General features: G+C 42.9%; 1 protein-coding gene across 2 annotated transcripts in view; it reads right to left on the minus strand.

Annotated features, from left to right (window-relative positions):
- The window catches only part of MDH1B (malate dehydrogenase 1B), a 32,143-nt gene continuing 19,469 nt past the window's right edge, over positions 10,973-23,646 (minus strand). For both annotated transcript variants that reach the window (XM_021075195.1, XM_003359625.5), the window contains 4 exons: positions 17,139-17,219; positions 14,128-14,190; positions 13,171-13,210; positions 10,973-11,308 (listed from right to left, as the gene is read on the minus strand). In XM_021075195.1, coding sequence (XP_020930854.1) covers positions 13,200-13,210; positions 14,128-14,190; positions 17,139-17,219 — 155 coding nt within the window. In that variant the 3' untranslated portion in view covers positions 10,973-11,308; positions 13,171-13,199. The remainder of the gene's footprint in view (positions 11,309-13,170; positions 13,211-14,127; positions 14,191-17,138; positions 17,220-23,646) is intronic.

Here is a 23,646-nt window from a genome sequence, read left to right on the forward strand (position 1 = left end):
GTCGTCACTGTGGCGCGGGTTTGACCCCCTGGCATGGGAAAGTCCATATGTTGAGGATGTGGTAAAAATAATAATAATAATACTAATAACAATAGTAATAATAATACCTGTTGTGATCCTGATAGGGTTTTTTTTTTTTTAATGATGTCATATGACCCAAATGTTTTAGAATTTTACCAATTAATGTCTTCAGGTGGCTGGAACCCGAAGCTCAGGCATATTGTTCCACAAGCAGTACCTGCTGAGCCAGAATATCTGGGAGTCTACCTTCCAATAGATGCTCCTAAAATTAATTATGATAAATGGTCACTAATCCACTCAGAATGTCCCATGAGAAAAATCAGTATGATATCCTACAACAGCCAATTTCTTTCTTTCTTTCTTTTTGAAAAGTACTAGTATCGCACTAGTTCTTAAAAACAAAGGAAACTAGGGACAGGTTTAAAAATAAGAGTCGATTAGTAGTGGGGCAAGAATGGCACCAAGAGGAGGGAGGAGAATGTGTCATTGTTTTTTTCTATGTAGATTATGTTGATTTTTCTGGTGACGGATAAGATAATGTAGGAAGAGAGAAAGTCTGTCTCACAATCTATATCTGTTTGAGTGCTATAACTCAAAGCTGAAGTCACATTTAGAAGTTTTGTGTTTCATTATTTCTGCATCAGGACATGTCATGATACCTGAGGTCTTGGCAACAGAAGGAGGTTGGAATATTTTCCTGAATCCTGCCATGTTGAGATCTGAGCTGATCTCTGGCATTGATTAACTACGTGGATCAAAAACCTTGGCACCAATTAAAAAAAAAAAAAGTTGTCTGAAGCTCCAGTCAAAATGACATAATTAAAGAGACAAGCATTTAAGTACATGAAACCACAGCTCATGGCAATGCCGGATCCCTAACCCAATGGGTGAGGACAAGGACTGAACTTGAAACCTCATGGTTCCTAATTGGATTTGTTTCCACTGCGCCACGACGGGAACTGATATCTGATAGCTCTTTAAACAAATATCTGAAGACTCTAACTCCAAGGAAGAAAGAAGCGCCTTAACACATCATACCTTAAAAATATATAGGTAGTCCCTAAATTACAGGATAATTTTATATACATATTTACATATAAAATGAACAATTTTAATAATTAATTTACTAAAATTGACTCAAGAAAAAAATAGAGAAAACAGAACTTTTGTGCACTATTGATGGGAATGTAAATTTGTACTGACATTACGGAAAACAATATGGAGATTCCTCAAAAATTAATAAAGAGAACTATCATTTTATGCAGCAACCCTACTTCTGGGTACTCATCCAAAGGAAATAAAGTCAGTATCTCAAAGAGATATCTGTACTCCTGTGTGCACTGCAGCATTATTCCCAGTAGCCAAGACATGGAAACAGTCTAAATGTCAGAGAGTGGATGAGCAGATAAAGAAAATGTGATTCATATAAACAATAGAGTACTATAGCCTTAAGAAAAAAGGAAATTCTCCCACATGCCATAATATGGATGACCATGGAGGATATTATGCAAATTTGATATAAGCCAGATAGGGAAAATTAACACATGATCTCATTTACATGTGGAATTAAAAAAGAAAAGAAAAAAGTTGACCTCATCATAATGGGGAGAGTAGAATGGTGGTCACCAGTTACCAGAGGTTGGGGAGAAGGTAGGGAACGTGCAGGGAATGGGAGTAAGTCCCACCCCCACCCCACCCCCTGACCTCTGGGGAGGTGAGAAGAGCTGGAGGTTGAATCAGACTCCAAAGGCCAATGATTTAATCAACCATTCCTATCGAACGGCTGAGGATTCCCGCCATTCGAATGTGGGAGATGGGCAGTAGAATGAGTAATGACACATGAACAAATAACAACACAGTTAGATTGTTGTAAATGCTATGGAATAAAATGAAAAATAGAACAGGATGAGGGGATCTGTGACGGCTGAAAGGGCAGATTACAGTATTAAGTAGTGTGGCACCTGTAGGCTCCATTAAGAAAGTGAAATTTGAGCAGCCTTGAAGGAAGTGAAGGTGTGGACCAAGTACCCTTTAGAGAAAGAATGTTCCAGCTAGAAGTACTGAGCAGGAGCGTGTCTGGTAGATGTAAATTGTTGCCGAGAAGCCAGTGTGGATCTCAGAGAAAGAGCAGGGAGTGAAGGCTTGAAATGAGGTCTTAATCCCTGCTCAGGAATTGAACCTAGGCAGCCTCTGTGCAAAGCAGGAATCCTAGCCACTAGGCTAGCTAGAGGCTATAAAAGCAGAATTGCCCTGATTCTTGTCCCCTGTTGAAAGCAAGCATATTTCAAGGAGGCAAAGACTGAAAAACCAGTATGAAGTTTATTGTGAGAAATACAGCACAACATGTGGGAAAGCACATAGAGAAGGAGTCTACTTATCTAAGGCAGAAGATAAAGCAGGAATACACACCCAAAGGAGGAGTGAGGGTGCGGGCATCCTCCTGAATGAGAAGGGCACCAGAGAGGTCATTTAAATCAGTTATATGTGAGGCGGGAGATAGAAGGGCTCCAGGGCAGACGTTTGTAACTTGCCTCTTATTTACACTTCTTGAGGCAGGAGATAGGTGGGCTCTGAGACAAACATTTACAACCAGGCACCTATCCATACTTCAAAGATAGAAATAACAACAAGCACAAAGCAAATAACTGGTACTTGTCTTCTGCAAACTTGTTAAACAATGGTGCTGCCGAAAATAAATGTGGAGAGAGAGTTTTGACTGAAGGAGGAAACGATGGCTTTATTGCTTTGCCGGGCAGAGGGGGCCACAGCAGGCTAATGTCTTAAAGACTGTGCTCCCTTTGGAAGGGATTAGGAGGTGGTTGGAATGGAACATAGAGTCACAGAGGAGGATCAGGGTAGAGGCAAGCTTGCATTGTCTTTCAAAGCTGGTGTTTAGTGGCCCCCAGGACTGGTTCTGGTGATCCTCCTTCTTCCCGGAATGAAGAATGCTTCATCAAGTAGTCTTCCATTTGTTAGGGGTTTTAGTTCTGCAGAAAGGCTCAAAGATATTGTTATGTATATTCCTTAAGCAGAACCAGGACCCTGCGCCAAGGCTGCACTAATCCTCCCTGGTCTCTGCATCCCCTCCCTTCCGTGATTAGCAACTGCCCTTTGGAATGCAGGGAAGGGCCTGGAGGCTGGGGTTATGCCCTAAAAACAAGAAATGGAGGACATAGAAAGGCTTGTGTACCTAGGAGCCCCCCAGGGCACTAGTTCAGTTACATTGGTAATGACAGGATCAAAAGGGGGCTGAGCCCTGCTTGGACAGAAGAACAAAGAGGTCACATACTCCCCTTCTTCAGGATCAGGGAGACCCCCAACTACACATGTGCAGAGAGATCCCTCTGGGTCAGAAAGGGACGGGATGCCAGGCCATAATAAGTCTGGATAACCTACCTGCCTTGCTCTGCTTTGGAATCCATCTTGGCCAAAAGATGAGCACACAAATCAGGGCAGGGCCCTGGGTCTGGTCTGGTGTGAAAAATAAAACAAGATAATTGGCCAAAGGAAGACAAAGATCTGGAAGGATTGTCCTATATAAGTAATTTAAATCACCTCCCTGGTGTACGCCTCACTCGGGGGAAGCCCACACCCTCACTTCTCCTTTGGGTGTGTATACTTCTGCCTTGGCCGAATAGACTAATTCTCTGTATTTCTCCCACATGCTGTACTGTGTTTCTAACTTTATGCCTATTTTTACAGTCTTTGCCTCCTTGAAACATTCTTGCTTTCAACAGGGGCAAGAATCAGGGCAGTTCAGCTGTCAGCCTCTAGCAAGTCTAGTGGCTAGGATTCCTGGTTTTCATCCAGGCTGCCCAGGTTCAATTCATGAACAGAGAATTCAGATCTAGTTTTTAGCCATCACCCACTGCTGTCTGTCCTAAATCATATGGGTAGTTCTTCTGGGTCTTCGTTTTCCTTTGAACAATTATCTTGTTTTATTTCCACCCCTGACCATACCCAGGACCTTCTGTGATATGCGTGCGGATATTTTGGCCAAGAAGGATTCCAGTGCAAAGGGTTTGAGAAGGGTTATCAGGACTTACTATGGCCAGAGGGGTCCTTCTGTGCATGTGGAGTTGGGGTCTCCCAAACCCAAGGATAGGAAGTATGTGACCTCTAGATCATTTGCCCAGGCAGGGCTTAGCCCCTCTCTGCCCTGCCACCACCATTATTTAAAGTGTCCGCAGAAGACACATTCCAGTTATCTACCTGTGTCTGTTGTTATTTCTATCTTGAAGTATAGCCAGGTGGCTGGTTGTAAATGACTACCCTGAAGCCCACCTAGCTCTTTCCTGCAGAAGTATAAACAAGAGGCTAGTTGTAGATGTCTATCCTGGAGCCCATCTCTCTCCCGCCTCAGTGTAGCCAGAGTAGAGTGGAATGAACATGGAGGAGAGGGGAAGGAGAGATCGGAGAGATCCAAAGGTGGGGTGGGAATGGGCCATTGTAAGTACCTTACCTCTACCCTCAAGTCAATTGAGAGCCTCTACAGGCTTTTAAACATAGTTGAGGAATAATCTGACTCACCGAAGACTATTTTGAAGGTAGAGCCAAAAGAAATTTTTGAGAGGGTGGTTGTAGAACGTGAAGGATGACTCTAAGGGTTTTGGTTTGAGCAATTAGAAGGATGAAGTTCGGCTTCCCTGAGATTCTGTGGGAGGAGCAGGTTTGAGGTGGAAGATGTTGGAATTAAGAAGGAAATTGGAGACGTGTTAATTTGTTGCCTATTAGCCATGTAACTGGGAATTTCAAGTGGAGCAGAAGAGTATGAAGTTTGGAAGAGGTGACAGCTTGGAGATACAAATTTGGGAGTTAGCGACATACAGTTGGTAAAGCCATGGAATTAGGTGGGATTATTAATAGATGAGAGTAGATAGAGAAGAGAACAAGGATGGGTTCTTGGGGTGCTCCAATCTCATGAGAGGATAAAAGGAAGAACCAGCAAAGAATACTCAGAAGAGGTGGAGTTCCTTGTGGAGATGAAGTAGGAAGAACACCGTGAGAGAGAGGGCTGAGCCCTGCAGGGCAAGTGTATCCTGGAGAAGGAGATGCTTCACCACGTCCAAAATGCTGATGGGTCCAGTCTGTATGAGGACTGAGGATTCATCATGGGATTTTTCAAACATCATGGTAACTTCTGGGGCTTGTGGATAAAACCTTGACTTGATGGCATTACTTGAGCGTGACTGTTGCATGCTGTTCTTGAGCACGTCACACGCTGGGCCACTTTCCCAGAGATTGTCATGTACTTATGGGAACGGAGGAGACTGAGGCTCTGAAAAAACCCTGCTTTTGGCCCCTTTGTACACAAATCATGCTTCCTTGGACCGATAAAGTGAGAACATGTGACTAGCGATCTCTGCGGGCTTATAATTTCTGCCCAGAAAAAATTAATCAGAGGCGCAGAGCAGCTGCTCAGGCTTGGGAGGGTTGTCAGTTTTGCCTTGAGCAGCTCAGCTGTAAACTTGGGTAATCTTTCCGTGTCCTCTGCAGAATGAGTACGCGTTCAGCTCTGGGCCAGGTCACTTTAGAGCTAAAGATGCTCATGTTAAGGCCAGCAAAGGAGCAAATGAAGGTTATAGACAACATTATTTCCCACTTGGTAGGGAGTTGAGGGAGGAAAAGGCTCTTTAACCTATTTCTGTCTCTTGGAATCCCACAATTTTCATCTCTCTGATATAAAAAATGATGATCTGGCCACGAGAAGGAAGGTCACCCTACTGTGTCAGACTGAAGGAGGTTTCAGCGAGATGAGATTCTAGGCAGAGCAAATGGTCTGTGCAAAGGCGGAGAGCCAGCAAACCTGGGCTCACGGGATTGTGGTGGACCGGTTGGATGGCATTTCATTAATAAGTCCTAGAACAACATACTGGTGAGTGTAAAGAGGGATCCTGTGGTCAGAAGGTGAAATTCAGACTAAAGTATCTGAAGTGTGGGTTTGGATAAAGCATATTGGGGCGTGGCTGACTTAGGAGGTGACTGCCCGCTGGCTGGGGCAGTGGTTGTCAAAGTGTCATCCCCAGATCAACAGCATCAGCATTGTCTGGGAACTTGGGAAGAATGCAACTTCTCAGGCCCCACATAAGATCTACTGAGCCAGAAACTCTGGAGATTGGGCCCAGACATCTGTTTTTAACCGATGATTCTGATTCATGTTGATGTTGAAAATCACGGGTCTAGGACTGACCCAGGCTGATGACATGTACCAATAGGAACTGAACATATTAAAATAGGAAAGTCAGTAAGGGTTTGAACCTGACTGAGTGGGAGTATTGTCTAAATTATCTATATATACTTCTAATTCATGCCCTTAAAACAAGTATCAATAACAAAATGAAAGATATTTTTCTATCAAGTTATGTAACTTTTGGCTCTGAGTATATATAGCCATATATATAAGTATATATTTGATGGCTGTAAGTAACAGAAATCACAACTAACAAGGGCTTAAACATAAAATTATTTGCTGTTTATTTGACAGAAATTCTAAAGTTGGTCCATGGTTGGTTCAAAGGTTCTTTGAAGTCATTGAGGCCTTGGGCTCAGGTACCCGGCTTTTTCCATCTTTTTACTTTGCCACTCTCCTGGTGGCACCCTGCTTGTGATCTCTCTCCTCATGGCCCCAAACACCTGCCAAAGCTGCAAGCATTGTCTTGATAGATAGCATTTTAAGCAGGAAGGAACTAGGTGGAAGTCAAAGTGTTTTCTCCTTGCATACCATTCATTCATTCATCCATTCTCTCTCTTTCTCTCTGTCCCCCCCACCCCCCTTACCTCTCTCCCACACACCTCTGGAAGACGACTTCTCCTTAAGTATCACTGTACAAAACATGCCTGACCCTGGACCAATCAGTGGCAAATGAAACTAGATTAGATCTATTATGATTCATGGCTTCTGGTTGGGCTTATTGCCCATCCCAACCAAATGACAGGCTTTTAATCAAGAGGCCAACTAAGAGTGCCTGCTATGGATACAAGGATATGTACACTTAACCTATATTTCAGTGACCAATAAAGTAATTACTTCATTCACACAGTGCCTTTTTTTGGTCATATTCGAAAATTTCTACTGAATATTCTTCCCCCGTGCCTTTACCATGATAGTTTTAATAACATGAAGAAATTATTTTTGTAATAACCTCAAAGTTACTCCTAATGGGAAGCCCAGACTTGAGATTTCCCACATTGGTCCATTACATATGAACAGGCTACTAGCTCAGATTCCTGCTGAAAGTACAGCCTGCTGGGGAGGGGCCAGATGTCTCCTACAGTGTCCCTAGAGAGAAGACACTCAGCCCATGCTCTCTCTGATCCCTTCCTAGATGTCCCCCTGCTGGAGAAGCAGCTGATTGTCTGATTGGTCAGGGCTTGACACCTACTGGGAGGGCAAGCACTAAAGGGCAGGGCCACTGGCTTGAAAGGAGATGTGCATTCATGGTTGTATTCTCCGTTCTGATTTCTTCACCTAGCTCTGGCTGTGATTGGCATACCTAACTCCAGAAGAATGGAACAGGAAGCTCTGCTTGGGTTTCTTAGCCTGTCACATGTTCCATCCTAGCTCAATTTTACCGTGGAGGAGCCCTGCCTATTGAGGGTTGACTGTCACATGTCTGCTGTGTGTTGTAGGGTGCCACGTGGTTTCCCCTTCAGCTACTGTTCTTCGTGGTCTCACCCCTTTGGTAGAGAGACCTGCAAGAAGGGTCAGGGGAAGTGATAGGATTAGGGCACAAAACTTCACCGGAAGTCCTTAGCATTAAGTTTTCTTCACAGTAGCATCAAATCTGACCAGTATCCTTGAGGATAAAGGTTTGATCCCTGGCCTTGCTCAGTGTTAAGAATCCAGTGTTGCTGTGAGCTGTGGTGTAGGCTGGCAGCTGCAGCTCCAATTCGACCTCCAGCCTGGGAACCTCCACATGCTGTGGGTTCGGCCCTAAAAAGATAAATAAATAAATAAATAAATAAATAAATACACATTTTATTAGGATGGTGTAGAAGCAATGGAGAAATATCTGAAAGTCCCCAGAATTTTCAGAAAGTAATTGGTACCTTATGCATTATTTAAAACTACAGAGAAAGCACAAGTATCAGCAGGTTTTTGTTTGTTTGTTTGTTTCTTACATAAGAAATTTTATTTTTTTTAATATATTTTATTTTATTTTCCCACTGTACAGCAAAGGGATCAAGTTATCCTTACATGTATACATTACATTTTTTTCCCCCACCCTTTGTTCTGTTGCAACATGAGTATCTAGACATAGTTCTCAATGCTACTCAGCAGGATCTCCTTGTAAATCTATTCCAAGTTGTGTCTGATAACCCCAAGCTCCCGATCCCTCCCACTCCCTCCCCCTCCCATCAGGCAGCCACAAGTCTGTTTTCCAAGTCCATGATTTTCTTTTTTTTTCTTTTTTTTTTGGTCTTTTTGCTATTTCTTGGGCCGCTCCTGCGGCATATGGAGGTTCCCAGGCTAGGGGTCTAATCGGAGCTGGAGCCACCGGCCTACGCCAGAGCCACAGCAACGCCAGACCGGAGCCGCGTCTGCAACCTACACCACAGCTCACGGCAACGCTGGATCGTTAACCCACTGAGCAAGGGCAGGGACCGAACCCTCAACCTCATGGTTCCTAGTCGGATTCGTTAACCACTGCGCCACGACGGGAACTCCCCATGATTTTCTTTTCTGTGGAGATGTTCATTTGTGCTGGATATTAGATTCCAGTTATAAGTGATATCATATGGTATTTGTCTTTGTCTTTCTGACTCATTTCGCTCAGTATGAGATTCTCTAGTTCCATCCATGTTGCTGCAAATGGCATTATGTCATTCTTTTTTATGGCTGAGTAGTATTCCATTGTGTACATATACCACCTCTTCCGAATCCAATCATCTGTCGATGGACATTTGGGTTGTTTCCATGTCCTGGCTATTGTGAATAGTGCTGCAATGAACATGTGGGTGCACGTGTCTCTTTTAAGTCGAGTTTTGTCTGGATAGATGCCCAAGAGTGGGACTGTGGGGTCATATGGAAGTTCTATGTATAGATTTCTAAGGTATCTCCAAACTGTTCTCCATAGTGGCTGTACCAGTTTCCATTCCCACCAACAGTGCAGGAGGGTTCCCTTTTCTCCACAGCCCCTCCAGCACTTGTTATTTGTGGATTTATTAATGATGGCCATTCTGACTGGTGTGAGGTGGTATCTCATGGTAGTTTTGATTTGCATTTCTCTTATAATCAGCGATGTTGAGCATTTTTTCATGTGTTTGTTGGCCATCTGTATATCTTCTTTGGGGAAATGTCTATTCAGGTCTTTTGCCCATTTTTCTATTGATTGATTGGCTTTTTTGCTGTTGGGTTGTATAAGTTGTTTATATATTCTAGAGATTAAGCCCTAGTCAGTTGCATCATTTGAAACTGTTTTCTCCCATTCTGTAAGTTGTCTTTTGTTTTCTTTTTGGTTTCCTTTGCTGTGCAAAAGCTTTTCAGTTTGATGAGGTCCCATGGGTTTATTTTTGCTCTAATTTCTATTGCTTTGGGAGACTGACCTGAGAAAATATTCATGATGTTGATGTCAGAGAGTGTTTTGCCTATGTTTTCTTCTAGGAGTTTGATGGTGTCCTGTCGTATATTTAAGTCTTTCAGCCATTTGGAGTTTATTTTTGTGCATGGTGTGAGGGTGTGTTCTAGTTTCATTGCTTTGCATGCAACTGTTCAGGTTTCCCAGCAATGCTTGCTGAATAGACTTTCTTTTTCCCATTTTATGTTCTTGCCTCCCTTGTCAAAGATTAATTGCCCCTAGGTGACAGGGTTTATTTCTGGGTTCTCTATTTAGTTTCATTGGTCTGTCTGTCTGTTTTGATACCAGGACCACACTGTTTTGATGACTGTGGCTTTGTAATATTGCCTGAAGTCTGGGAGAGTTATGCCTCCTGCTAGGTTTTTGTTTCTCAGGATTGCTTTGGCGATTCTGGGTCTTTTGTTGTTCCATATAAATGTTTGGATTGTTTGTTCTAGTTCTGTGAAAAATGTCATGGGTAATTTGAAAGGGATTGCATTGAATCTGTAGATTGCTTTGGGTAGTATGGTCATTTTTACAATATTGATTTTCCAATCCAGGAACATGGAATATCTTTCCATTTCTTTACATCTTCTTTGATTTCTTTGATTAAAGTTTTATAGTTCTCGGCATATAGGTCCTTTACCTCTTTGGTCAGGTGTATTCCGAGGTATTTGGTTTTTTGAGGTGCAATTTTAAAAGGTATCGTATTTTTGTATTCCTTTTCTAATATTTCATTGCTGGTATACAGAAATGCAACTGACTTCTGAATGTTAATCTTATATCCTGCTACTTTGCTGAATTTATTAATCAATTCAAGTAGTTTTGGGGTTGAGTCCTTAGGGTTTTCTATGTATAGTATCATGTCATCTGCATACAGTGACAGTTTTATCTCTTCTCTTCCTATATGGATGCCTTTTATTTCTTTTGTTTGTCTAATTGCTGTGGCTAGGACTTCCAAAACTATGTTGAAGAGCAGTGGTGACAGTGGGCATCCCTGTCTTATTCCAGATTTGAGTGAGAAGGCTGTCAGTTTTTCCCCATTGAGTATTATATTTGCTGTGGGTTTATCATAAATGGCTTTGATTATATTCAGGAATGTTCCCTCTATACCCACTTTGACGAGGGTCTTGATCATGAATGGATGTTGGACTTTGTCAAATAAATAATCATCTATCAGCAGTTTTTAATGCAACTCCTGGGCTTCCCAAGTTCCTAACTGGCATTCGTAAAAGGTCTTACTAGCTTGAAAGATATGAAATATAAAAGACTGTAATTTTTTCTTGAACCATGCAATTGTAAGGTAAAATATTATGCTTTTCTTTCAAAATTCAGTTTAATCAGTGTGTACATATGGTGTCAAGAAACAGAAATCTAGTCCATCTAGACTGGAGAAAAAGGGTGATTTATTATAATGATATTTACACCAAACAAATCCAAGAAAGAACAACACCCAGCCAGGTCTTACAAAGGTGGTGAACCCAACCAGCTCTGAAGACCTCGGAGGCAGAACTTGGTGGCCTTCTCTTGTCAGCTACCATTACCATTGCTCAGACACCAACTTACTCATCCATCCATGTCTCTCATTCGAAATTTTTGAGATAGCAAGAGAAAACTCTGATTGGTTCTCCTTGAGTCAGGTGCATCCATTCCTGCCGAATCAGTTGAGACCAAGGCGGTAAGGACATCTGAGCAGACGTGGCCCCCGAGACCCAAGTCTTAGGTATGGCCTGTGGGAGAAACAGATTCGCACAGAAGGATGTGTGAGTGAGGATGTAAGGACTGACAATCTGATTTTAGTGCAGTTTAAAAACACAACAGTTGAGGAGTTCCTGTCGTGTCACAGTGGTAAATGAATCCAACTAGGAATCATGAGGTTGCGGGTTCGACCCCTGGCCTCACTCAGTGGATTGAGGGATCCGGGGTTGCCATCAGCTGTGGTGTAGGTTGCAGACTCGGCTTGGATCCAGCGTTGCTGTGGCTGTGGTGTAGGCCGGCGGCTACAGCTCTGATTCGACCCCTAGCCTGGGAACCTCCATATGCTGTAGGTGCCGCCCTAGAAAAAGACAAAAAGACAAAAAATAAAAAAATAAAAACATAACAGTTGATACCAAGATATTTAGAGAAAGTGCAATAATAAGCAAACATATAAATGGCTACAATTAACACAAAATGATTGAACTCTGACTTTTTGTGTGTGGGCTGTCACTGTTATTTAATTGTCTAGCCTCATCTTATCTAAGACAGAGGTGAATCTTTCAAATTATCCTTCCTTAGATAACGATATTCATGAGCCTTTCCATATGTATTACACTACCAAATAATTGCATGTTGGGCTAATTTGATTTGTTACTGTCCCACAGTTTTGCCTTCATAATCTATCAAAGGAAGGAAGTGAAAAGATGTAACTATTTTAAAAATATCTTGGTAACATTTTCATTAGCTTTTCTTTGGCTACTCTGCTTCTGTTTTCTGGACTCTGTCTGATTCAATAGCTGAGGCAGTGTATGTGTGAGAGGGATTCTAGGAGGGAACTTACACCACAAGATCATCATTAGATTTTTGTTAAGTTAGAGTATAGTTGATTCACAGTGTCGTGTCAATTTCTACTGTACAGAATAGTGACCCAGCCATACGTATATATACATTCGTTTTCTCATACTTTCATGTTCTATCTCAAGAGATTGGATATGGTTCCCTGTGTTGTACAGCAGGGCCTCATCGCTTATCCATTCTACGTGTAATAGTTTGCATCTACCAACCCCAAACTCCCCATCCATCCCACTCCCTACCGCCACCCCCAACCAGGCCCCACAACGACAAGTCTGTTCTCCATGTCTGTGAGATTGTTTCTGTTTTGTAGATATGTTCATTTGTGCCATATCTTAGTTTCCACATATAATTGATGTCATGTGGTATTTGTCTTTCTCTTTCCAACTTACTTCGCTTAGATATTTTCATATAGCAAGACTAAATTCTGGCCATTTTCCTGACCTTAATCTATTTCTGTGCGCAATCTCTCTTGGCTCCTTCGCTTCTCATTTTGAATTCTGTTTGCAGCTATGTTGTCAGTTCCATTTCCTCTTTTGGCCCTGCTTCTCCTCTATGCATCGATTCTAATTCCCCATGGCTCGGCCCACTCCAAAGCTCATCGCACTGCACATTTTCAGAATGGAGGTTGCAATGGATCAAGTTTGTTTGATTGGATATTTAAATGAGAAAGTGTGAAGCTGTGGGTGAATGAACTGATTGGTCAACCACAAAGCAATCTACATCTGCCTTCTCGGCCTAAAATACCATGACAACTCAGTTACAAACTTTGAAAATCTGGACTTGCAGATACATTTGTGTCCATTTCCTTACTTATTCATTCTGACAGAGGATCCAGTTGTCATTGTCGTCGCCCTTTTTATGAAAGTAGGCAGCTAGGCTCTATAGGGAGTCGGCAGACAAGCAAGGCTGAAGTTCTGGGGATGTGGGAGCGGGGAGGGTTTGAAAAGAACTGTGTCGCAGGGATGCTTGACCTTTCTACCCAGTTCCACCCATAAAAGAAAAGACCACCTTTTAATGCCAACGTTTGTCCACCACCTACCATTTGTGTTTTCTTGACTCTGTGGCTTTTCAGAGCTGGACTGAGGAATCAGATGTAAAAAAATCTGAATTAAAATAGAGACTTAAAATAACAGAGTTTTCAGAGTTTAAGGCACATTGATTTTTGCAGTTATGCTCATTTCCTTCTATCTTTTCCTTTCTACTCCAAGTTTCTCTGATGCCTGGCCCTCTTTGAAAGTTACAAGATGCCAGATCACTTTTATAGGAAGTCTCAACCCCTGACAGTGGCATATCCATGGCCCTGTGGGTGACAGGAGCAAACAAGTGTCTAGGCAAACAGCTCAGTGTAGAATCTTTCCACCAACATCCTTCTGAAACCTTGGTCCCTAAAAATAAATCACTGGCACCATTTCAGTGTTTGTCAGCTCTCTTTTGTATGGAGAGTTTTAAGTAAAGAATTAGTAAAGATGGAAATAGACTAGATTATTGTCATTTTCAGGATATACAATTTGCACAGTCAGATTTAGAAATATAAAAGCCTTGACACAAGTATTTACAAGATATGTGTGTGTGTGTGTATAAAAATTCCCAGATTTTCCCTGTTACAGAGAATTCTAACTTGGACTTCTCAGTTTCTTCATTTCCCAGCTTCTGGGGGGGGCGGGGATCCCGACTTGCCATGTCACCTATTTTGAGCTCTGTATTGAAGAATTGAGAAGAAATGGGGGGAAGGATGAGACAGAGAGGCTAGGCTGGAGGTTGGAGTATTTGGGGAGAGTTTGCATTGAGTATGGCATGGAAGCAGTATCAATATTTAAAAAAAAAATTGCTGGCATCTTTTATCCCTTCTTCACAATGCTTATGAATGAAACAAATGGAGTGATTTCAAAATTGGTGGCTGGATGTTCTTATGGTCACAATGGCATCCTCTAAGACTGGAAAATGTGCACCAAGACCCTTAGCACCAGGGAGATTGTTCATCCTTTGACTGACTTACCATCCGACACAACTGGATCTTTTTCATCATCCAGAGTTAGATCACCAAACAAATCTTTATGTTCTGAAACCAAAATGAGATAAAATATGGTGGATTTAGAATATAACAAAGATCCTGTGGGATGTTCCATGTTAATGCTTTTCAAACTTTGTGGACCATAACCTGTTATTAAAAAAAACAAACAAACAAACCTTCTACATTGCAGCCTAGAATTTGCACTTGTGTGCATATAATGAAACAAAAAAGTTACATGAGAAAATACTTACCCTTTTCTAATCTATTCTTATCCTTCTCTTTTTTTACTTACCCTTTTCTTTCTATTCTATTTGAGTTCATTGGAAAAAAATTCTGGTCTCTTTACTTACCTCTTTATTATCAGTTTTATTCTAGTTCAAGGAAAAATGCTAGTTATTCAATCTATTTCATGACCCACTAATTTTTTTTTCCCAAAACTCACCTGAGCCACAATCCAGAAAGCACAATATTGTTATATTTGATTCCAATGCCCATTTAACAAAGAGCACCCACAACAACCTGCAATCAACCTCACTTTCTCTGCTTAATCACCACTAATGTTCTTTATGATTATGAATTAGTGAAGCCTAAGAGCCTAAAATTTTAATGAACAACCTAAATTGGTCTGATGCAAAGACGTTGGAATATGTACAGGACAGTCTGGCTTTTCTTCCTCCATCCTGGGAAGCTGCCAGTCATCTGCTCCATGACGGATCTTAGGTCTTTTCCTCAGTTCTCTCTCAGGGGCCTTAGTGTCCTCTGTCTTTTCCAGGAGTGTTGCTCAACCCCAGCTGAGCCAGCAAGAGTAAGGGTGCTGCCAGCCAGCTACCTAGAGACGCTGTCTGACTAAGCCTCTTCAGATGCATATTCTGGGAGTTCCCATTGTGGCTCAGTGGCATAAGAACCCAGGTAGTATCCATGGGGATGCAGGTTCGATCCCTGGCCTCGCTCAGTGGGTTAAGGATCTAGCGTTACCTGGAGCTGTAGTGTAGGTCAAACCTTGGATCCTGCGTTGCTGTGGCTGTGGTGTAGGCCAGTGGCTGCAGCTCCGATTCAACCCCTAGCTCGGGAACTTCCTTATGCTGTGGGTGCAGCACTAAAAACAAACAAGCAAAAAGATATGTATTCTGGCCGGAATGGAGTTTACCATGATCCTCTGGAGGGCCATCTGGGCTGCTTGATCATCTTCTAGTGGACCCGTGATAACGCCAGGTCAGTTCTCGAAGCCCGACCCCCTCTATTTCACACTTTGTCCAGCCATCCTTGAGCTATGCACCTGAGTCCTCTACCAGCCATTCAGTCAAAAGATAGCTGGCCTCTCTCTACCTTTTCCAGCTTTCTTCTTCCTTTTTGGATCCTCTGCTCTAGCCCAGCTGCCTTACTTATCAGTTTCTGAATACAGTTCGCTGCTGCCTCAGGTGCACAATTCTGGCCAAGGCGTAAGGCCCTGATACACCTGCTTTGGCCCTGTTTTCCCTCCTGGTGGGACGCCTTTCTCACCTCTCCCCTCCCCTCCCCCTCCCCCACTTACACACCTGTTTTCACTAAATTACACGAGTAATTCCTACTCCTCCTTCAGGACTCAGCTCCCATTTCACCTCCTTTGAAAGCCTTTCCTAACACTCTCTATGTCAGGAGACCCCTGTGTGGGCCCACTGTACCCTGGGCCTCTCTCTGATACAACACTGACCTCTCAATAGGGTACTTTTCGCTTTCCTTGGCTGTTTCCCACACTGGACAGTGAGCGCTTTGAGGGCAAGGACAGCGTTTGGTGTATGGCAAGGAGAGCCATAGCACCTCTCACAGTTTATTTCATTTTATTTTTATTTTATTTTATTTTATTTTTGGTAAAAACACATAACATGAAATCTACCTTCTTCACCAAATTTCAAGTATACAGTACAGAACTGTTAACTGTATGTACGCTGTTGCACAGCAGATCTCTAGAATTTTTTTCATCTTGCGCGACTGAACCAGCACAGCTTCTGAATAAATAAATGCCCATTTGAGTATCTTTAACCATCTTAAGTCTCAACAAAATTTTGAGATATTAAATTTTCTCCTTCATACATTACGAAGATCTTTTCGTTCCTTGTGAATTTCTACATTACTTGTATATTTTCTTGTGTATCTTGCCCTGTTTCACTGAAACTTTTTTTTTTTAAGTGCTGCACCCACAGCATATAGAGGTTCCCAGGCCAGAGGTCGAATCGGAGCTACAGCTAGCTGCCAGCTTATGCCACAGCCACAGCAACGCAGGATCTGAGCTGCATCTGTGACCTACACCACAGCTCATGGCAATGCCAGATCCTTAATCCACTGAGCTAGGCCAAGGATGGAACCCTCAACCTCACGGTTACTAGTCAGATTCATTTCCACTGTGCCACTGTGGGAACTCCCTCACTGAGCTTTTTAATTCATTATGTATCCCGGCATTTACTTTTTCATAGTCTCATGGTGCCTTTCCCCCAGATGTGTTTGTGTGGCCACAATTCCCTTATTATGGCCTTAGTGTCTCTCACAGAGAGACCAGCATCTAGAAGGTGCTCAGTGCATATTGGTACTTTCATTCAAAGATTTCAATAGATTTTGGAGTTCTCCCTACACAAATCCGACTAGTAACCATGGTTATGGGTACAATTCCTGGTCTCACTCAATGGGTTAAGGATCCAGCATTGCTGTGAGCCGTGGTGTGGGTCGAAGACACAGCTTGGATCCAGCATTGCTGTGGCTGTGGTTTAGGCTGGCAGCTGTAGTTTTGATTAGACCCCTAGCCTGGGAACCTCCATATGCTGAGGGTGTGGCCCTAAAAAGCAATAAATAAATAAATAGATTTTTAAACGTGACCTTATTTTGGGGTAGACCATGAGGGTGATGAAAGGCTTAACTTCCATTTTATGGCTACTAAATGATCAAATGCCTTTCTTTGAAATTTAGTGTTAAGCCTTGGATAAAAAGGAAATTTTTTTTTTTTTTGCCCTAAGTGATATACCTACCATCTGAGAGTTTTTCATGTTCCTGGTTTTCATTTGTGGTGGGTGAGGTGGTCTCTTCTTCTTCTTTGGCTAAGTCAGTTTCTAAAAGTCAGGAAATCAAGTATTAAATTAATTGAAAAAATTAAACAAACCTCATATATGAATCATCTCATTGATATGGTAATAAGCAGAGATTTCCAAATTCTGTAAAGTTCTGTTTATTTTCTTTCTTTTTTCTTTTTTCTTTTTCTTTTTGGTCTTTTTAGGGCTACACCTGAGGCATATGGAGGTTCCCAGGCTAGGGGTCGAATTGGAGCTGTAGCCACCAGCCTACACCACAGCCACAGCAACGCAGAATCCTAGCTGCTGCTGCGACCTATACCACAGCTCACAACAGTGCCGGATCCTTAACCCAATTAGTGAGGCCAGGAATCGAACCTGGTCAGTTCGGTGCTAGTCGGATGCTAGTCGGGTTTGCTAACTGCTGAGTCATTTCGGGAACTTCAAGTCCTAATTATTTTCAAATCTCTGATTTGCAATCTCTGAAACAGTGTTCTGACCATGGTCCAATGGTCCAATGGTGACAGAGTCAAGATCAACAAATGATTCATATACATTCATATATATATATATACATATATATATACACACCAGGTCATTTTCTTTCACAAAACGTTCTACAATGCCAATGTTATGGGAAATTTAGGACTGGAGTTTTCATTGTGGCTCAGCGGGTTAAGAATCTAACATAGTGTCTGTGAGGATGCAAGTTCGATCCCTGGCCTCACTCAGTGGGTTAAGGATCTGGCATTGCCATGGCTGTGGTATAGGCTGGCAGGTGCAACTCTGATCTGACATCTAGCCCAGGAAATTTCTTATGCCACAGGTGTGGCAGTAAAAAGGAAAGAGAAAAAAAAAAAATAGGACTAAATACCAGTCAATGAAGTCAAGTTTAGAAAGCCTGCCTTATGGTTCATTATCATAAAAGGATTTGTAACTCTAGACTGCCAAGCAGGAAGCCACTCAGAGGGTCTTAAATTCTGAGAATAAAAGAGTTCTAGGGAAAGTCAATTGCTCATTGGACTTCTGTGCCCACACCCTTCGCTTCCATGCTGGCTTGGGGCTTTGTTCTCTTTGGTCCACTCCTGGGGACTTGACCACCAGCCAAAACTGGGTCTGAATTCCCAAAGCCCCCGCCTCTACCCACAACCTCTTTTCCTCGTGGTTTCTCTGCCCTTCCTCCCCTTGCTGGTACTTTGGCCTCACTAAACCCTCTTGGGTCTGGACCAAGAGCAATCCTCTGCCTCCTGCCAGCTCCCCTTTACTAGTTAATCCATTCCGAGAGGCAGTGACGGCTTTAATTCATTGGAATCTGTTATCATACTGGTTGTTAAATATTTTCAATAACACCCTTGCTGGAGATTTTAAATTTTATTTCTATTTATGACTTCTTTCTTTATCCAATCTAGACCCCTCTAGTCCATCATTTAATTGGCTTTCTTGCAATTATCCTCATCATCATTGCCTCATCTGCATCCTTCCAAATGCTAAGTAAAATAACAAAATGAGACTCATTCCATTCCTATATTCAATGCCAATGACCAAATCACCTGAGCACCCATTTAGGGCACCAGTAAAGCAAGGATTCCCCACACACCCCCAAAAAAAACTTTGAGAAAATAATTTGATATTCCAAATGAAGTCATCAGAATTTTGTTGGGATACAGTTTTGTATTATTTTTATCCTAAATGCATTTACTCTGATTGCAGGGGTGGCAGTACTCGCTAATACTTCAGGGCTTACTACTGATCTGAGCCCCTCTGCAGAGAATCACACAACCGTACACTGGAGATGCTACCAACTTCTCAGTCTCCAAATACCACTGAGCCTTCAGCTCTGAAAAAAAATTTGGCTTTTTCCGTTGTCCTTTTCTCCTTTCCTCTCCTTTCCCTAGCCCTTCCCCTAGTCTTTGATCTTTGGGACCCAGCCTTGATGCCTGTTTTGTTCTGAATCCTCCCATCCTACATACACCCCTGCATCTGCACCCATCACTCCTTCCCTTCTCTTAAGGCCTCAGCAGCAGAGATGTTTGCTGTGTGAAGCTGATCCTGGGTTCTGAAGCTTGTTGTCTTGAGGATCTTTCTCCTCAAGCCCCACCAACTTCACCCTCTCCAGTGGTAGTTAACACCCATCCATCCAGATATCTCTCTCCACCTATTCATATTTTTAAATATGTCAAACAAGCACATCAAACAAAAAATTCAAAAGGCACTGAACAGCATGCAGCGAAGAAGTCTTTCTTCCCCAGCCACTCAGGTCATTCCGCACGGGGTCACCATAGTTACCAGCTTCTTCTAAAAAACGACCTGTTAGGTACTGATGGCTCCACAGCCTCATCTCCAGCCCAGATCTCTCTCCTGGCTTCCAGAGACATGTGTCCATCACCCACTGGATACAGATGCCTCTTGAAAATCTGCCCCTTCTCCAACCTTCCTTGCCTAGACCACAGCTTTGAAATCATTTCCATGACTTAGCACACACAGCAAATGACAAGGATGATAGAGGCAACCAGTTTGGGTATTCCAGTTGCCCCAGACTCAGCCCCTGGAGGTAAGGGCAGGATTACCTCCATATCCCCTACCCATCGCGGCTGATGATTTGGGAAGTCCTATCTTAGGGAATGACATCACCACCATAGGTCAAGATACCAAAAACTGGAGTTCCTGTCATAGCACAACAGAAACAATTCCGACTAGGAACCATGAGGTTGCAGGTTCGATCCCCAGCCTCACTCAGTGCGTGAAGGATCCGGTGTTGCCATGAGCTACGGTGTAGGTCAGAGATTCGGATTGGATCTGGCATTGCTGTGGCTGTGGTGTAGGTCGGCAGGTGTAGTTCTGATTAGACCCCTAGCCTGGGAACCTCCATATGCCATGGGAGTGGCCCTAGAAAAGACAAAAGACAAAAAAAAAAAAAAAAAAAAAAAAAAATTCCAGAAACATCAGGGCATTCTTGAGCCCCCTGAGCTCTCTCTTAGCTTCTGTCTTAGTTTGGTCAAGACCCATCAATTTTATTTTATTTTATTTTTTGTCTTTTGTATTTTTAGGGCCACACCCTTGGCATATGGGGGATCCCAGGCTAGGGGTCTAATAGGACCTGTAGCCGCTGGCCTATGCCACAGCCACAGCCACGCCAGATCCATAATGCATCTTTGAACTATACCACAGCTTATGGCAATGCCGGATCCTTAACCCACTGAGCACGGCCAGGGATCAAACCCGCAACCTCATGGTTCCTAGTCGGATTCGTTTCCACTGAGCCATGACGGGAACTCCAAGTTCCATCAATTTTATATTTTCATGTCCAGCCCCTTCTCTACAACTTCCTGGCTAGGGCGCTCATCATTTCTCTACTGCAAAAAAAATTGGTCTTTCTGCTTCCGATCTCTGCCATCCAATTCAATCTTCCCATTATGGACAGAGTGGTCACTACAAAATTTGATTTTGCTCCTGTCTCTCCCCTGTCTAAAGTCTTTCCTTGGTTTTAACAAGATAAGGAACCTCTTCATCTCCTGACATTTCTCACCTCGAATTTTATTTTCCAGATGAGATGAATTGGCAGCTCTCAGAAAGGTCTGCCTCACGTCTTTGCCTTTGTATAGGTTGTTGCTCTTTCTCTCTGGAACAACGCTCCCATTTACCCCCATCTTAGCTAACTCCTTCTTTCCACTCGAGATTTGGTTTAGATGTCACCTCCTCCAGAAAGCCCTACTATCACATCAAAATCCTGCTGGGTTCTCAGCATCCAGCACGTCCCTCAGGCCCCCAGCGCAAAGCACACCAGCTCCACAGAGAGACGTTGGCTCCTGGGGCTCCCCCCCCACCTTTGATCTCACTTCTGCCCTCCCCATTCCACAAAACTGCTCTCATCAAAGTCACGAATGACCTCTGTGTCATACACCCATTGAGCAGGCTTCAGGCCCCTTTTTATTTACACCCACCCCTGTCCTGGCAGCATCGGACAGTGTAGACCAGCCCCTATTCCTGAAACACTCTCTGCCTCTAGGTTTTTCATGACACCAGGTCTCAGTCCTGACTCTGATCGCGTCTTCCTTGTAGTCCGTCGACTGTTCCTATTCTACTTAAGTGGTAAAGGCTATGCTCCTCCAGCCCTTCTACTTCAGTCAAGCTCTCCTCTCTCCCTCCCTCTCTCTCTATCTCCGTCATGCTCATGGCTTCATTTCTATTTATGAGGCGCAACTCCCAATTTGATAACTGCTGTCCGGATCTTGCCGAGCTCCAGAAAGCATGCAATTCTCTTTCTGACATTTCCATTTGAAACACCCATAGGTATTTCCGAATCAAATGGTAAGAAACTAAACTCATCCTTCCTCTGCTCCGGCACTGCACCCATCCTCTTCCACCCAACACACACACGCAGGTGCACTCTCTCTCACTCTCTCTTTCTCAAATAACATTCTTCCACCATTTTCCCCCATATCAGTAAATCTACTTGATTGCTCAACCAGAAGAAGCCTGAGTCCGCTGGGATTCCCCAGAGTCAATCTGTCATCGAATCTCGATAATTCCACTTCCTAAATATCTCTCAGAATTCTGCAGCTTCCAGCCTTAGCTGGGATCATCTCTTCCTTGTGTCCCTGGGCTACCCTCCTATTCCAGTCTCCCTGCAAAGTCTAGCCTTGTTCCCATCTCTGTTCCAAACTCATCACATCCTGATCGAGTGACTCTCCTTCTAGAAGTCTCTGTGACTCTCATCTACTTTTCATGGCTCAGTCTCGCAAGCTTCACGTCGTTAGGCTTTGGCCACACAAGCCTTTGCTGTGATTTTTCAAACCAAGACCACATATGTTTTCCCATCTCAGGGTCTTTCCTCACACCCCCAGCACAGCACCCTGTACCTCCCATGCTTAAGACTCAGTCATTTGTAACTTATGATCCCAATAGACTGAAGGTGCCAAAAGGCAAGGACAGGCCTATCTTATCCACCCCCTATATTTCTTGCTCCTTGCAATGGCTTACAATTTATTCCATAAATACTGGTAGAAGGAAGTGATGTTGGGCTCTCAAAAGGTACTTGATTAAAGCTCTTTGCAAAATGAATTTATTTATATTTCTATTTTCATATTTCAGATGCAGTTTTCTTTAAGGCGAAAGGAGGAAAAGAAGAAAGGAAGAAAGAAAAAGAAAGAGAGAAAGAAAGATGAGAGCACTTCCTTCTGAGTCTACAATTAGAGAAAATACCAATACGAAAAATAGGTTTACTGAAATTTATTTTTTAAAAAGTTATCTAAAAGTAAGTGTAGTATGGTGGGTTGCATTGTGTCCCCCAAAAGCATGTTGAAGTCCTGATCCCTGGTACCAGTAAATGTGACCTTGTTTGGAAACACAGTTTTAACAGGATGTGATCAAGTTATGATGTGGTCACACTGGACTAGGGTGGGCCCCCAGTGCAGTGCAATGACTGATGTCCTTATAAAAAGAAAGGGACCCAGAAACATAGACACACATAGAGGGAAGACAGACCTGTGAAGATACAGACTGAGATTGGAATGAAGCCGCTGCAACCTAGGAATGCCGGTCATTGCCACCAGAAGCTAGAAGAAGCAAGGATGGATTCTTCTCTGGAGCCCTGAGAGGGAGTGTGGCCTTGCTGACACCTTGATTTAGGTCTTCTACTCTCTAGGACCATGAGAGGGTAAGTGTTTGATGTGTTAAGCCACCCCATTTGTGGTAATTTGTCATGGCAGCCCTAGGAAACGAATACACATGGTATTCACAAACTTTTTAAGGTTACAGTGTTTTATAATTTTTAAAAATTATTTATGGCTGCCCCTGCAGCATATGGAAGTTCCTGGGGTGTGGAGTGGGTCAAATTGGAACTGCAGCTGTTGGCCTACACCACAGCCACAGCAACTCCGGATCTGAACCACATCTGTGACCTATGCTGCAGCGTGTAGCAATGCCAGATCCCTAGCCTACTGTGCAAAGCCAGGGATCAACCCACATCTTCATGGAGACAATGTCAAGCTCTTAACCTGCTGAGCCACAGTGGGAATTGCAGGTATAGTGTTTTTAAGATGTGATTTCTTTAGCATTCGTATGAGATATTTTATTCCAGAAGACATAGTAAGCTTGGCAGTTATTTTGTCAAGAATTTAGCTTACTGTTGCCTTTGGAATAGATTATCAATGAGATCCTGCTGTGTAGCACTGGGACCTATGTCTGGTCACTTATGATGGAGCAGGATAATGTGCGAAAATAGAATGTGTACAGGTATGTGTAACTGGGTCACCATGTGGTACAGTAGAAAAAAAAATTGTGTTGGGGAAATAACAATAAAAAAAATTCTCACATCACATACACACACACACACACACACACAAGAAAAAAGAATTTAGCTTAAAAGTCATGGATTGTGGATTATATTTATCTATATTAAGTAGTGAGGCAGTTTTAACAAATATTTTAATACTCTGTTAATAACAGCCCAATAAACCAGTATATCTGA

Source organism: Sus scrofa, chromosome 15 (genome assembly GCF_000003025.6).
Source record: "Sus scrofa isolate TJ Tabasco breed Duroc chromosome 15, Sscrofa11.1, whole genome shotgun sequence".
Classification (NCBI taxonomy): domain Eukaryota; kingdom Metazoa; phylum Chordata; class Mammalia; order Artiodactyla; family Suidae; genus Sus; species Sus scrofa.